The 14,583-nt window shown below is 45.7% G+C and overlaps 1 protein-coding gene across 1 annotated transcript in view; it reads right to left on the minus strand.

Annotated features, from left to right (window-relative positions):
• Positions 1–14,066, minus strand: part of SGPP2 (sphingosine-1-phosphate phosphatase 2) — a gene marked incomplete at its 5' end in the record, with an annotated part of 109,876 nt that extends 95,810 nt beyond the window's left edge. Inside the window, one exon of the mRNA XM_080799644.1 lies at positions 13,848–14,066. Within this exon, the coding sequence (XP_080655770.1) occupies positions 13,848–14,066 (219 nt within the window). The remainder of the gene's footprint in view (positions 1–13,847) is intronic.
• Positions 14,067–14,583: the final 517 nt, after the last annotated feature.

Consider the following 14,583-nt stretch of genomic DNA (forward strand, 5'->3'; position numbering starts at 1 on the left):
CTATCAAATTGGCTGATCACTTTTTAAAGGATAACGTCACTAATGGATGACAAAATTCACGGATGATGAAAATATGCCAAGAAACAAGACATTTACAATGTGTCTTAATACTGGTCTACAGCATACTTTTTATTTTCTTACTTATTTTTTACAGATTTTATTTTTTTGAGAGAGAGCGAGCTTGTAAGCACAAGCAGGGGACGCAGCAGAAGGAGAGGCAGAAGCGGGCTCCCCACTAACCAGGGAGCCCGACGTGGGACTCGATTCCAGGACCCTGGGATCATGACCTGAGCTTAACTGACTGAGCCACCCAGGAACCCTACAGCATATTTCTTAATTGTAAAGAGAAAAACATTTACCTGGAAGAAACCACTTAACACACGTTTAAAGGTGTTTGAAGTTAAAATCACTGGTGATGGAATAAATCAGCATTTTGTGCCTCTTGATATAATGCACTAAGAATACAATACCTTGCCTGTAGTGTTCCCCACCTCCGCCCCACCCAAAATACAGAATCTAAGTGTCATCATGAGGAAACATTGAACAAATCAAACTGACGTTATACAAAGTCACTAGTCTGAACTCTTTAGAAGTCAAGGTGAGGAAATGCAAAGAAAGACTGAAGAACTTCCAGAATGGAACAAAGTCCACAGATGGCACACTATTTTCTGTGCTGTGGCTATATATGATGCTAACATTAGGAAAACATGGGTCAAGAGCACATAGGAATTTTTTGATAGTGTTTTTGCAGATTTTCAAAAATCAGAAATTACATCTTAAAAAGTCAAAAATAAAAGATTTCTGAAATAATACTTAAGGACGCCTGGGTGGCACAGTCAGTTAGGCGTCTTGCCTTCAGCGCAAGTAATCTGCCTTCAGCTCAAGTCATGATCTCAGGGTCCTGGGGTGGAGTCCGGCACTGGGCTTCCTGCTCAGCGGGGATCTGCTTCTCCCTTCAGCTCTCACTCTCTCTTTCTCAAAAAATAAGTAAAATCTTAAAAAGAGAGAGAGAGAGTGTGTAGAAAAATTCCTTTAAAAAGGAGTTAAAAAGTACAAAAATTAATTTCAAAATATTTCATGTCTTCCTACCCGAAAATCATCAAAAGATCAAAATTCAGAACGTAGGGGTAAAAAACCCCACAAAACCCAACTTCTAACGGAGCCACTTTTCACTTGTCATGTCTTTAACAAAATCTTTGATGTATATTTCATGGCCACTTTGTAAATCACCTTTAAGGAGAGGGCGATTTTTTTTAATGTCAGAAAAATGTTACCATGTTTACCTAAATCCCTTCTCCACCAATTAAATCCTGGCTTCTCAGCTCCCAACATTTTACCCAAGGAAACTTCTTTTTTTTTTTTTTTAAAGATTTTATTTATTTATTTGACAAAGAGAGAGAGAGATCACAAGTAGGCATAGAAGCAGGCAGAGAGAGAGGGGGAAGCAGGCTCCCCGCTGAGCAGAGAGCCCAATTCGGTGCTTGATCCCAGGACCCTGAGACCATGACCTAAGCCGAAGGCAGAGGCTTAACCCACTGAGCCACCCAGGCGCCTCCCCAAGGAACCTTCTAATTCACACCATTCCCTCTCTCTCCTACCCATAGGAGCCCTTGCTTTGGTGGGCTGTCTCCCATAAAACCCTATGGAAACAAAGATTTTGCCATTTAGAAAAATCAAAACATACTTGAGAGGGCATTTCTCCAGCAGGCATGCATACCAAATAAACAGCATTCACAGAAGCAAGAATAAATCTGATGATTTGTTTTGTTTTATTAAACAAATGGGTATAAAAATGCCAGTGCATTTGGGGGCCTGCAGGCAATTATTCAAAATGGTTCAAGGAAACCATGACTCCCTTTTCAGCCCTCCTTTCAAGATCTCAGGTGGTTATTTCCTTCCCCTACCAGCCACCCGGGCTTGCACTTAAGGATTGCTTGCTTTGATTTTTAAAACACTTGGCTAATTAGTTCATACTGTGTTGGAAGCAGGAGTGAGGAGAGAAAAACATGGGTCGCACGGTCTCCACTGGATTTTTCAATATCTCATTTTCTTCCTACGTGCAGGGTATCTCACCAGGCAAGTAGATAATAAAGGCCAGTGGATGCCCCCAATTTTAGCATTTTCATAGATTTCTAACACAGATAGAAACACTCTAAACGTGTTGCCAGGAAACCGTGACAGTATTTTCTCCCAGGAAAATTCTGTGCCAAACAAAATGCAAGAATGCCTTTGTTTGAGACATAATTCTTATCAGGAAAACAGAGGATTAAATAATTAACAAAAGCTGTAACAACAGACGTGCAAGTGCTTTTTTTTACATTTAAAAATGTTGACATCTTAATTATAAGTCAAGAAAATTAGAATTAGACAAGGCTTGCTGTCGACAGCTTTCATAAGCATAGTAGCTTAATCACATTTTTTTAAAGTTGACAGGTGTCTGTTTCATCCTCACGAACTTCTAGCCATCCCCAAACTCCCTTCACGGTGTCCAAATGAAGAAAGCAAACTCATAAAAAAGTTATTCATTAATCAAAACCCTTCATCAGTTTCCCACATTAAAAGGAAGGAGCCAACACAAAAACAAAAACAAAACAAAACAACAACAACAACAACAACAACAGAAAGTTAGGCTAAAAGAACACATGGCCAGGTAAAGTCGTCAGGGATCAAATGACCCCAGTTGTGACAGGAGAGAGCAGGTGATTGTATTTCTGCCAAGAAAGAAAAGGTTGAGTTTAGCACAGCCTTCCGTGCTTGGTTCAACAGGTGGTATTAAGTAGCTGCCATGTTTGGCCCTGGGGGGGTGCACGGGAGAAAGAGGGATCTGACTCCTGCCGCTACCTAGCCGTCCCCATTCCCAACTACACAAAAGTGATAAAACTCCTGATCTGATCGCAGTTATGGGCACGCCCTCGAAGCAGCAGGGGACCAGCGCAAACCGCTCGAGAGGAAAGACCCACACAGGCCTCTTCCAGTGAGAGGAGTTTGTTCCATGATTCCTCAGGAAGCAAGGAGATGTGCTCAGAGGCCGTACAGCCAGTCACCATCCCTGGGCACCACCCGCCTCAGCCCCCAGCTGTTGCATCCCGAAGGTCAACAGTGCCTCCAGCACCTGCCCTCCGAAGTGGAGCCAACCACAGTCACGATGGAGCTTCTTTCTCCTTTTGGGAGTTTTCTCCTCGACTTCTTACCATGGCCGTGGGGTTGCTGCTCTCCTCGATACTGTGAGCTTCTACTTTCCTACTGCTTTCTCTGCCTCAAGGGTTCTGCCTGTGGCCTCCTTTCTCTCTCTGAAGTTCACCACCGCTCCACCATTTCCCTATTTGTGGGTCCTGCATTCAGACTCCCCCAGGGCGTAATGCGATTGGTACCATCAGTCACTCTCCCCTGGGCAGTGTCCCACTTGGGTGAGGTCCTCACCTCAGGTCACGTCATCAGACGTTGAACAGCCTATAGAAGGCTTCCCATGAGTAGAGGGCTGCTCCCCAATCCAATCAGCTTGGAGCCATAATGATGGGGTCCCAGGATGGTTTCCATTGTCCCAAACTATGGTATGAAAATTGGTGAAAGGAAACCTTTGGAATGGAACCAGCGGCCTGCAGGAGGAGCTCTCACACCCTACCACTCCTCAGCCAATTGCGGACGCAACCCAAAACAAACCTGCAGGTCCAGATCACCCCAGCAAGAGGAAGAAAGGTTTTCTCCTGGCCCAGCAACAGCCCAGCCAATGAGAGCTGTCACAACTCAGCCAATGAGAAGCCACTATACTTCAAACTTCTAGTTTATGCCAATGGACTTTTTGTTTCTAACAGCCTTGCCAACCCCCCTCTTCTCTCTGAAGAAGAGTGTTCCTCTCCTCTGTTTTGTTGTAGTTTGGTTTTGCTGGAGTTTGCTTGTCCCAAATTGCAATTCTTTGCTCTTCCTAAATAAAACCATTGTCGTTACAAAATTACTGTTTTATTTGTAAGATTAACAAGACAAACCTATGTCTTAAGAAACCATTAGTTGTTTCTTTCCTCCTAAGAGTTTGTGGGTGAAGGTGCCACTCGAGAGTATCACGAAGGAATCCAAACAGATATTAAGGCTTGATTTCATGTTAGCACCATGTCTGCTGCTGTTGGAACAGAACATCACCATATCTTAAATGCTTCAGCACCAGGCTCCCCCCATACCCTGTAAAGACATTGCCATTCAATCCCACACTCTTTGCGACGGAGCACAATGACACCCCAAGAACCTTTATCACGATGCCCCATCACTAATTCTGATTTGACACATGGCATGGAATTGATTTGCCATCCCCCTGTCTACAGGATGAAGACCAAATTCTACAGGAAGCCACATTCAGGCTCCAGCCTAAAACTCTGGCTCGAGCCCCAAACTTCAGCTGGTATAACCATCCCAGTTTCTTTATGCTACCCAGGCTGGATACTTTCCATTTGTCCTTCCGAGTCCACTCTACACCCTTCTCCACGGAGGCTGACCTTCGTGTGGGGCCATGGGCAGGCTCCCAGTCTCCCTGGCTTCTGATTGAATTTGGCCCAAGGAAGGCAATGGCAGCATAGGAGAGAGTGTGTGGAGAATGACTTGGAGGTAGAGTTCCTCAACTCTCCAGCCCGGCTCTGGCTGTTTCTCTACTAAAGGCAGTTCCTGTCAGGAGTCTCTCTCTGACAGCTAAGTGCTCACTGGGGCCGGCTTTACCAGAACCAATCTTCTCCTCTTGCCATTATAGACTGACAGTCATCTGCTCCTAGATGCTTACCCTTCCTTGTTGGTTTTTCCAACACCACCTACAATTTTGTAAATGATCCCATCTTTGAATTCCCTTCAATTACCTACCTCCTTTTAGAAAAATTTAAAGACTTTTTAAATTTTATTTATTTTTAAAGATTTTATTTATTTGAGGGAGAGAGAGGCAGTGAGAGAGAGCATGAGCAGGGGTCGGGGAGACAGAGAAGCAGGCTCCCTGCAAGCAGGGAGCCTGAAGTGGGACTCGATCCCACGACCTTAGAATCATGCCCTGAACCGAACGCAGACACTTAAATGACTGAGCCACCTAGGTGCCCCTAGACTATATTTTTTAAAATTTTTAAAAAAGATTTTATTTATTTATTTGATAGACAGAGATCACAAGTGGGCAGAAAGGCAGGCAAAGACAGAGAGAGGGGGAAGCAGGCTCCCTGCTGAGCAGAGAGCCCAATGCGGGGCATGATCCCAGGACCTGGGATCATGACCTGAGCTGAAGGCAGAGGCTTTAACCCACTGAGCTACCCAGGCGCCCCTATTTTTTAATACAGTTTTCAATTTGCAGAAAAATTTACCGATGCATTTTAATTAAATTCCATACTTTCATCAGACTTCCTTAGTTTTTACCTAACATCCTTTTTTATCTATTCCAGGGTCCCATCCAGGATACCACAATGATCTTTAACTGTCATGTTTTCTTGGGCTACTCCTGGCTGTGACATCTGTCAGACTTTCCTAGTTATTTACGGCCTTGGCCACTTTGAAGAGTATAGGCCAGGTATTTTGCAGGATGCCCCTCAACTAGGATTTGTCTGGTGTCTTTCTTGTGATTAGGCTGAGGGTGTGGGTTTTAAACAAGACCACCCCGGTGAAGTGCCAGAGTATATAATTTCGACATGCGTCAAGAGCACACACCATCACCGTGGCTTACACTGTTCATATTAACTGTGATGACCTGGCTGAGGGGGTGTCTGCCAGGTGTCTATACTATAAAATGACTCCTCTGTGGCCCACACTTAAGGAGAAGGACGTTATGTTTCTCCTCCCTGAAGTAGAATCTATGGATATTTTTTCTTTCTTTTTTTTTTTTTTGAGGTAAAACATGCAAAACATAAAATTTGTCATGTATTTATTTATTTAAAAGATTTTATTTATTTGTCAGAGAGACAGCACAAGCAGGGGGAGCAGAAGGCAGAGGGAGAAGCAGGCTCCCCTCTGAGCAGGGAGCCCAATGAGGGACTGGATCCCAGGACCCTGGGATCATGACCCAAGCCGAATGCAGCTGCTTAACCGAATGAGCCACCCAGGCATCCCCAAATTTGCCATTTTAACCATTTTTGAGGGCTCAATTACCCCTTAATCTGTTTCCTGCTGGGAATCTTACTCTACCCAGGCTGAATGTTTTGCTCTTCACCAAAAACGGCAATGTGCCTTTATGTTTTATCACGTAAGATTCCTAGGTAAAGAAAAGAAATTCTCATAGTTTCTTTTTTTAAAGATTGATTTATTTATTAGAGAGAGAGAGTGCACATGTGAGCAGGGGGAGGAGCAGAGAGAAAGGGTGAGAGGAAGAATCTCCAACAGACTTCCCCCTGAGCATGGAGCCAGACCCTGGATTGAGCCACCCAGGTGCCCTGAGATTTTCACATTTTCATCTGTTTCACTCTTACTGCTCTTTTAGTCCCCACTCAAGACTTCATGAGCTCCTTCAGGGATGGTGAGCTACTCCTGCTATTGTCTCCCTGGCCACAAACTTATCCTATTATTATTATTATATATATATAATTATATATATAATATATATATTATAATATATATATTATTATATAGCCTATCATTATTATATATTATATATAATATATAATATATCAATATTATATATATTATATTATATATCACTATCATTATTATTATCATTATTAGCTTCATATCCTAATATTATTATAAGCCTACATATTCTATTCTTGTATTCTTTACATTGTGTCATTTTCTTTGAGGCCTTCCTAGGGCAGCAACTAGATCTTATTTATCTTTGAATCTGTAAGGATGAGGACAATCCCAGAATCACAGTAGCTGATTAAGAAATGTTGGCTGGCATATGATCTCACTCATATGTGGAATTTAGGAGAGAAAGCAGATGCACATATGGGAAGGGGGGAAAGAAAAAAATGGAAAGAGGGAAACAAACCATAGAAGACTCTTAATATAGAGAACAAACTGAGGGTGGCTGGAGGGAGGTGGGTGGGGGAGGGGCTAGACGGGTGATGAGGAGGAAGGAGCGTGCTTGTTAAGTGATGAGCTCTGGGTGTTACATGTAAGTAATGAATCACTGATTTCTACTCCAAAACCAATATTGCACTATATATTAACTAACTAAAATTTAAATTAAAAAAATAAAAGAAATGTTGGTTGGAAATAAAGGAAGACAATAGGAGATAAAAATCGAAAGTGGCTTATTGGAGTGCCTGGGTGGCTCAGTGGGTTAAGAGTCCGATCTCAGGGTTGTGGGATTGAGCCCCACACTTGGCTCCACGCTCAGGGCAGAGTCTGCTTGAAATTCTCTCTCTCCCACTCCTTCTGCCCCTCTCCCTGCTCTCACACGCTCTTATTTTTTATTAAATAAGTAAAATCTTAAAAAAAAAAAAAGATGCAGGGGTGGTCTATTTTCTCCAAAGATTAAAGAGGGTGTTAGTACCTACTAGTGGTGAGGGACTGGGAAAACCTGCACTCACAGTTACGTATCCTAGTACCCCTGTTCTGCGGACAGCTTAGTACTGAAGGCCATAATATGTGTATTTCTACCCAGCAGTCCCATGGCTGGAAATTTAAATTAAAAAGACAATCAAAGACTGAAATCAGTCTTGGCAACGATCTTTTTGGATTTGACACCCAAAGCAAAGGCAACAAAAGCAAAAATAAACAAGTGTCACTACATCAAATTAAAAAGCTGCTGCACAGCAAAGGAATACGTTAACAAAATGAAAAGGCAATCTACCACATGGGAGAAAATACTGGCAAATCGTATAAGTGATAAGGGGAATTGTTTTTCAAATAATCCCATTAAAATGGGCAGAGGATCCAAATAGACATTTTTCCAAAGAAAACATTCAGATGGCCAACAGACACACGAAAAGATGTGTAACATCACTCAGCATCAGGGAAATGCAAATCAAAATGATGATGACATATCCCCTCACACCTGTTAGAAGGGTTATTATCCAAAAGGCAAAAAATAACAAGTGTTGGCAAGGATGTGGAGTAAGGCGAATCCTTGTGTACTGTTGGAGAGAATGTAAGTTGCCACTATGGAAACAGCATGGAGGTTCCTCAAAAAACTAAAAATAGGGGTGCCTGTTTGGCTCAGTCAGTAGATCATGCAACTCTTGATCTCAGGGTTATGAGTTCAAGTCCTATGTTGGGTGTGGAAATTACTTAAAAATAGAATCTTGAGGGGCACCTGGGTGCCTCAGTCAGTTAAGTGTCTGACTCTTGATTTTGGCTCAGGTCATGATATTGGGATCATGGAATTGGGCTCCACATGGGGCTCTGTGCTCACCAGCGTGTCTTCTTGGGATTCTCTCTCTCCCTTTCCCTCCACCCCTCCCCCTTGCTCTCTTTCTCATAAATGAATGTCTTCAAAATAAAAGAAAATAAAACCTTTTTAAAGATTAAAAATAGAAATACCATATGATCTAGCGATTCCATCTCTGAGTACTTATCTGAAGAAAAAGAAAACATTAACTTGAAAAGATATCTGCACCCCCATGTTCATTTCAGCATTATTTTCAACAGCTGAGATTAGGAAACAACTCTAGTATCTATGGATGAATGGATAAAGAAAATGTGCCACACACACACACACACACACACACCACACACCAAACACACCACACACACACCACACACACATACCACATACACACCACACACACCACACACACACACCACACACACACTGTAATATTCACCATAAAAAAGAAGGAAATCTTGCCATTTGTGAGAATATGGGTGGTGGAACTTGAGGGCATTATGCTAACTGAAATAAGTCAGAGAAAAACAAATACGGTATGATCTCATGTATATGTGGACTATAAAACAAACAAAAAACCTGCACTCATAGATGAAGAGAAGAGATTGGTGGTTGCCTGAGGTACTGGGGGCGGGGGTTGGTGAAATGGGTGAAGGTGGTGACAAAATACACCCGGAAAATTACAAAATAAATAAGCCATGTGGGTGTAATATACGGCATGGCAACTACAGTTAATAATGTATATTTGAAAGTTGCTAAGAGGGTAGATCTTAAAAGTTCTCATCATGGGGCGCCTGGGTGGCTCAGGTGGCTAAGCGCCTGACTCTTGGTTTTGGCCCAGGTCATGACCTCAGGGTCTTGAGATCGAGCTCCTCGAAGGGCTCTGCGCTCACCTCGGAGTCTGCTTGAGATTCTCTCCCTCCCTCTCCTTCCCCCTCGGTCCCTCCCCTGGGTTGCGTGCACACACAACTCTCTCTCATTCTTTAAAATAAATAAGTAAAATCTTTTAACAAAAAAGTTCTCATCACAAGAAGGAAAAACTATAATTATGGGTGGTGATGGATATTAACTAGACTTACTGTGATCATTTCACAATACAGTATTTACAAATATTAAATCATTATATTGTACACCAATAAGTAATACAATATTATGTGTTAATTACATCTCAATTAAAAGAGACAATCAAGATATATGGAAAGATAATTATATAAAGATGTTATTTTTAATGCAAAAACCGGAAAAAGCCTAAAAGCCCAGCAATAGCCAACTAAATTATAGTTTATCTATGCTATAGAGTAGCATACAGCCCCTAAAAATCAGATTGAACATTTACTGAGTGATTACCTTTGGGCAGTGGTATAATGGCCATGGATTTAATTTTTTGTTTGTCTTTTCCCAAGTTTTCTCATCTGAACAATATCTGTAACTAGGAAAAAAAAAAAAAGATCAAAGGTACCTTTTCAAAGTGGCTTATTTTACCATTTCAAACCTGAACATCAAAGAAAATCAAAACTTAAAGTTCAGCCTGTTGGCCAGTGGAGTCATAAGCCAAGATGTCCCAGTGGCCATGACCGCTGCCTCTAGTACCACCATTCTCATCCTGAACACACTAAGTGTGGTGGGTCCCAGGAGAAGGGAGCTTCCCACCTCTGTCTGCCGTTTCTCCAGACCCCACTTCTCACCTGGACCCTGGACACTGGTTTGTTGTGTTTCCAAAGTTCCTCTCACTGACTATATTGTGCAGCCGCAGGTGGAAACCCATGGTTCTATTCCACTCTGCCCGTTCTACAGATGAGACCCAGAGAAGTTCAAGGTGACGTGAAGGTGGAACCAGATCTAGGTCTCCTGATTGCAAAGATGGTTCTTTTTACTGGAGCAAGCCAACAAAGGAAGGGTGGCTTTTTGTAGATTGACAGACCTGCGGGTCCCCACATATTTCAAAATAGGGATGCAAAGACTTCTCTAAATACCTCAACCCAACTGTAGAACTATGCCTGAAGAAATAGTTATCAAAAGGTATTTATGGAACACAGTACAATTTGGAAAGATCACTCCAGTCTAACGTAATGATAGAGAAAGGCTCTGCAAAGTCCGTCTTAATGCAACTATGTTGAGTAAGCAAAGATGATAAAAATCAAAATACCATTTTATCCGAGGCTGGATTTACCCCAGAACAAATAAACACTACTCTAACCAAAACTTTGCCCTCCTCCTCGGTCCCAGGATCCCTGCCTCTTGATCTTGGCTACTGCCAGGAATGTCCTCCTACAGTTACCCTTGCAAACCAGTTATCCTTGCACTCTGAAAGCAACGTGTTCCCTTTCCACCCAACCTCTGCCCAGCTCCCAGCCAGCCCCAACACCTCACACCTTCACAGTGAGACAGATAAAACGAAACCCTGGAAGGTGCACAGAAGAGAGCAGTTTAGACCTGAGCATCAAAAGACCTGACTGTGTGAGAGTCTGGGAAGTCCCCAACAAAGCCTTTAAACCTTCAGGACTCAGATCTGTCCGTGAAAGGCGTGACTACTGAGCAGTCTCTGAGGTCCACTCCGGCTTATTCAATGACAGCTTTGTGCAATCCCAGCCCAGCCCTGTTTTGTGAAGGATGTAGTTAATCTTTAACTTAGCAGTGCGTGGTGTTACGTGAGAATTGGTCCCGGAAGTCGTTAATCGTTTCTGCATTTGTCCTGTTTTAAGGATCAAAATAAATACAGCAAATGTGCGAGGTGAGAAAAATTAAATGTGTTGCATTCTGAAGTCACCCAAATGAAGAAAACATTTCTCTACTGTTAGGAGGGTCTTAAAACAGTGTCCACGTGCTTCCTGATTTCTAGGCTATGCGGAAAACATTTGATTTTCCACAGTTACTCTTCAATTTAAAAAAATCTTTAATCTCTTATTTTGAATTTTTAGCTCTCTCTTACTTTTTAATGATCTACAGTGAGTGAAGTCGTGTTTGGGATGGGAAGGGGGAAACCCTTTCTACCATGCTGCTTGCTGAAGCAGCAAGAAGATGAGTCTTTGCAAGAAATCTGCTTATCTTGCTTTTATAGGGCAGATTTTATATTATAGTCTGCACTCATTTATTCCCAAAATTCACTGAGCTCCCATGTGAAGAAAATAATGAGCACACCAGGCAAGTTTCCTGCATTCTCAGAGCTTTTCACCCACTGGAGAAGACTGATGATAATCAGGTACCACACCCCCCTCCAAAGGCATATTTACATAATGTAATAAATGCTGTAATGAAGAATCACCAGAAACAAAGAGAACCTCTAAAACGGGGAGTGAGACTCAAAGGTGAACAAAAGAGTCTCTTGAAGAACTGACCTTTGAAACTGAAGGATGAGTGGGGTTATTTGGAGAAAGGAGAGGCAGCTCAGGCCTGCCACAGGTTGGGCAGAGGCCAAAGGCCACAGGGAAGACTAGCTTGTTGGAGAGAATTTTTCCAACTGTCCCCTTAGAGTCCTACTAAGGATCCAGGACAGGTATGCAATCATTTTCCTATTGAACCCTCTCTATATTTGCAAAATATTAATCTCCCCAAGTCACCTGAAACAGACCCACCTTTAAAAACATTCACTAGGGGCGCCTGGGTGGCTCAGTGGGTTAAAGCCTCTACCTTCGGCTCAGGTCATAATCCCAGGGTTCTGGGATCGAGCCGCCTCATCAGGCTCTCTGCTCAGTGGGGAGCCTGCTTCCCTTCCTCTCTCTCTGCCTGCCTTTCTTCCTACCTGTGATCTCTGTCTGTCAAATAAGTAAATAAGATCTTTAAAAAAAAAATAAATAAAAATAAAAACATTCACTAACCTCTCGTGTATCAAATGCTGTCCTGGGCTATTTTCCCCCCATCATACACCAATACAATGATTTCTCACCATGAATCTTCAGCTTCCTCTCAGTATTTCACCATCTATGGTGAGAAAGGTTGTGTGTTGGAAGGGAAGAGAGAGACCCCTGCTATGTGGCTGGGGGCACAGGCTTTTTAAGCAGGTAGAGGTCACCTCTCTGCAAGACATCTGTTTATCTTGCTTTTAAAGGGCAGGAGGATCCTTTTCCAGACTTGAGGTAATGTTTAAACAGTTGGAGAAGCATTCGCGGGAAAATGCACCCTGCTTAGCTTCCGGAATTGGAGAAACAGAGGGGAAATGTGGGGAGACAGCATCAGAAAGCTGCTGGGGCCCCTCCCTGTGTGTTAAATGGTATGTACATGTGTGCACAGAAGACGCCCTGCCACATTTCAGGTATGTGACTGGTTCTTAGCTCCTCACTCTGTCCCATTTTTAAGACAAGGCAAGAGGAAAGCGGGAGGGGTGGGGGCAGGTCTCAAACTCATCTAAAAGTTACTAGATGTCATATGGGACAGAGAAGGAACAATTGGAGGAGAAAAAAAAGAACATTATAGGGGATTTCTCTGGAGTGGAGCACACACCCCACCCTCACTCTCTCAAATAAATTTTCTAATTCAGTGCCCGCAATATGCCATCCCACACTGAAGCCAGGTCTTCATAATTTCTCAGTTAGGAGATCTGGAAAGCTACACGTAAATAAATGCCACCTCTATGTCACCAAGACGGCTGTTCATCCCTCCCCAACCCCCGCCCCCAACACAAGGAGTGGGAATCGTCAATACATTGCTTCCCTCCTCCAGTGCCACACTGTGAGCTCTCCCAGGACAAGGGCAGCTTCTGCGGGCGGCAGGGCCGATTCGGGCAGCCTTCCCCCCGCCGGGGGGGTGGGGGTGGGGGGGGGTGGGCAGCAGCCCTGGCCCGCTAGCATCTGCAGCCTGTTCGGTCCCTCCTGTCTTGAGTCTCTGTGCCTCTGTGCACCGCGATGACAACACACGCCGGCTCCCCAAAGCCGCAGTGGGTTGTATAAGCACCCTCTGAAAGCCTGGAGGGGAGCGCGGTGAGCTTCTCTCTCGACAGCATCTGTTCAAAGTCCCTGGTGCCAGTCACAAGAGACCCACTCGGCAGGAAGGGGATGGGGTTTCCGCCCCGGTGCGGGTAGGGGTGCGGTTTGTAGATCTCTCCAGGCGCAACTGAAACCTGAAGTTCTGTCCTTAGAGCTGGAAATGCGGGACAGTGAAGGGCACAGCGAGCCCTGCTACACCCCTTGAGTGAGGATCAGGCAAGGGGGGGATGGGGCGGAAACTCAGGAATCCTGTGCGAGTCCTCAGAATTTCTCCCCAGAGAAGCCTCTAGCGAAAACGCCAAGGACATCCCCCCCGCCCTTTTCAATTACGTAACTCTTACACATTTGGGAGAAAGCTCAGCAACATAAATTTCACTCATGAAAGGAGAAAGTCTTTAGACTGTGTCTAAAGCTCCTGGTGCATCTGATGTCTGAACGGACGTGGGTGCTACTTGGCAGCCTAAGGGATGGCACCCTGGTGACTGGACTCCCCGCCCCCACTCCCCTCCATACCCGGCGCCCGCAGCCGGGTCGCCGCCGGGGATGGCGCTCGCCGGTCCCCGCATCGCGGAGTCCGCGGGACCCTCAAGTCCGCGGGCTGCGGCGCGGGCTGTCCCCTCCCCCACGCCCCGCGAACACCTGGCCGCGGTTACCTGCGGGGCCGCAACTCTCCGCAGCCCGTTGGCCGGCCCCCCGCCGCCCTTGCCGTTGGCCGCAGGGAGCTGCCCGAGCCCCGGCGCCCGCGCCGCGCCCTCCGCGGGGCCCGCGCCGTTCTCGCGGGGGCCTTCATCCGGCGCCGGGAAGAGCCCGCAGCGGCGCTGGAAGCGGGCGACGAGCTGCGAATCCTGCAGGCTCCGCAGCAGCTCGGCCATGGTGCTCCCGGGGCCGCGCGCCAACACCGCCACGCCGATGCCCTCGGCTCGCACTGTCGCCGCCGCTCGGGCACTCGGCGGGCCGGGCACTCGGGGCGGAGGGCGGGCGGGGCCCGGGGCGCCAGCCAACAGGTGCGCCGCTCGGGTCCTAGCGCCGCCCCGCGCGCGGCGCCCAGGTGGCCGCCTCCACCTTGCGCGGGGCACGTCAGCGCTCCTTGCCCTCCCCGCGGGCTCGGTAGGGCTCGGGCGGTCCCTGGCGTCCCGCCGGCTCGCAACTGGGCGGAGGCGCACAGGTGTCTAAACCGCGCCTCTCTTTGTGCCACCGCGCCCCCGGTCCCTTCGGGCTGGCGCAGAGGTGCCACCTAATGGGGAGCGGCCGAGCACGTGGAGACCTGCGGGAGTCCTTCCTGCCACGCGCGGGCTGGTCCCGGAGTGACCCCCACTTTCACTCTGGAGCCCAAGGTGAGGTCGGATTTCTTCGCAGCTTCCGGCACCCAGGCGTCTACTCTGCTCTTTC

This window comes from Martes martes (assembly GCF_963455335.1).
Source record: "Martes martes genome assembly, chromosome: 3".
Taxonomy (NCBI): Eukaryota; Metazoa; Chordata; class Mammalia; order Carnivora; family Mustelidae; genus Martes; species Martes martes.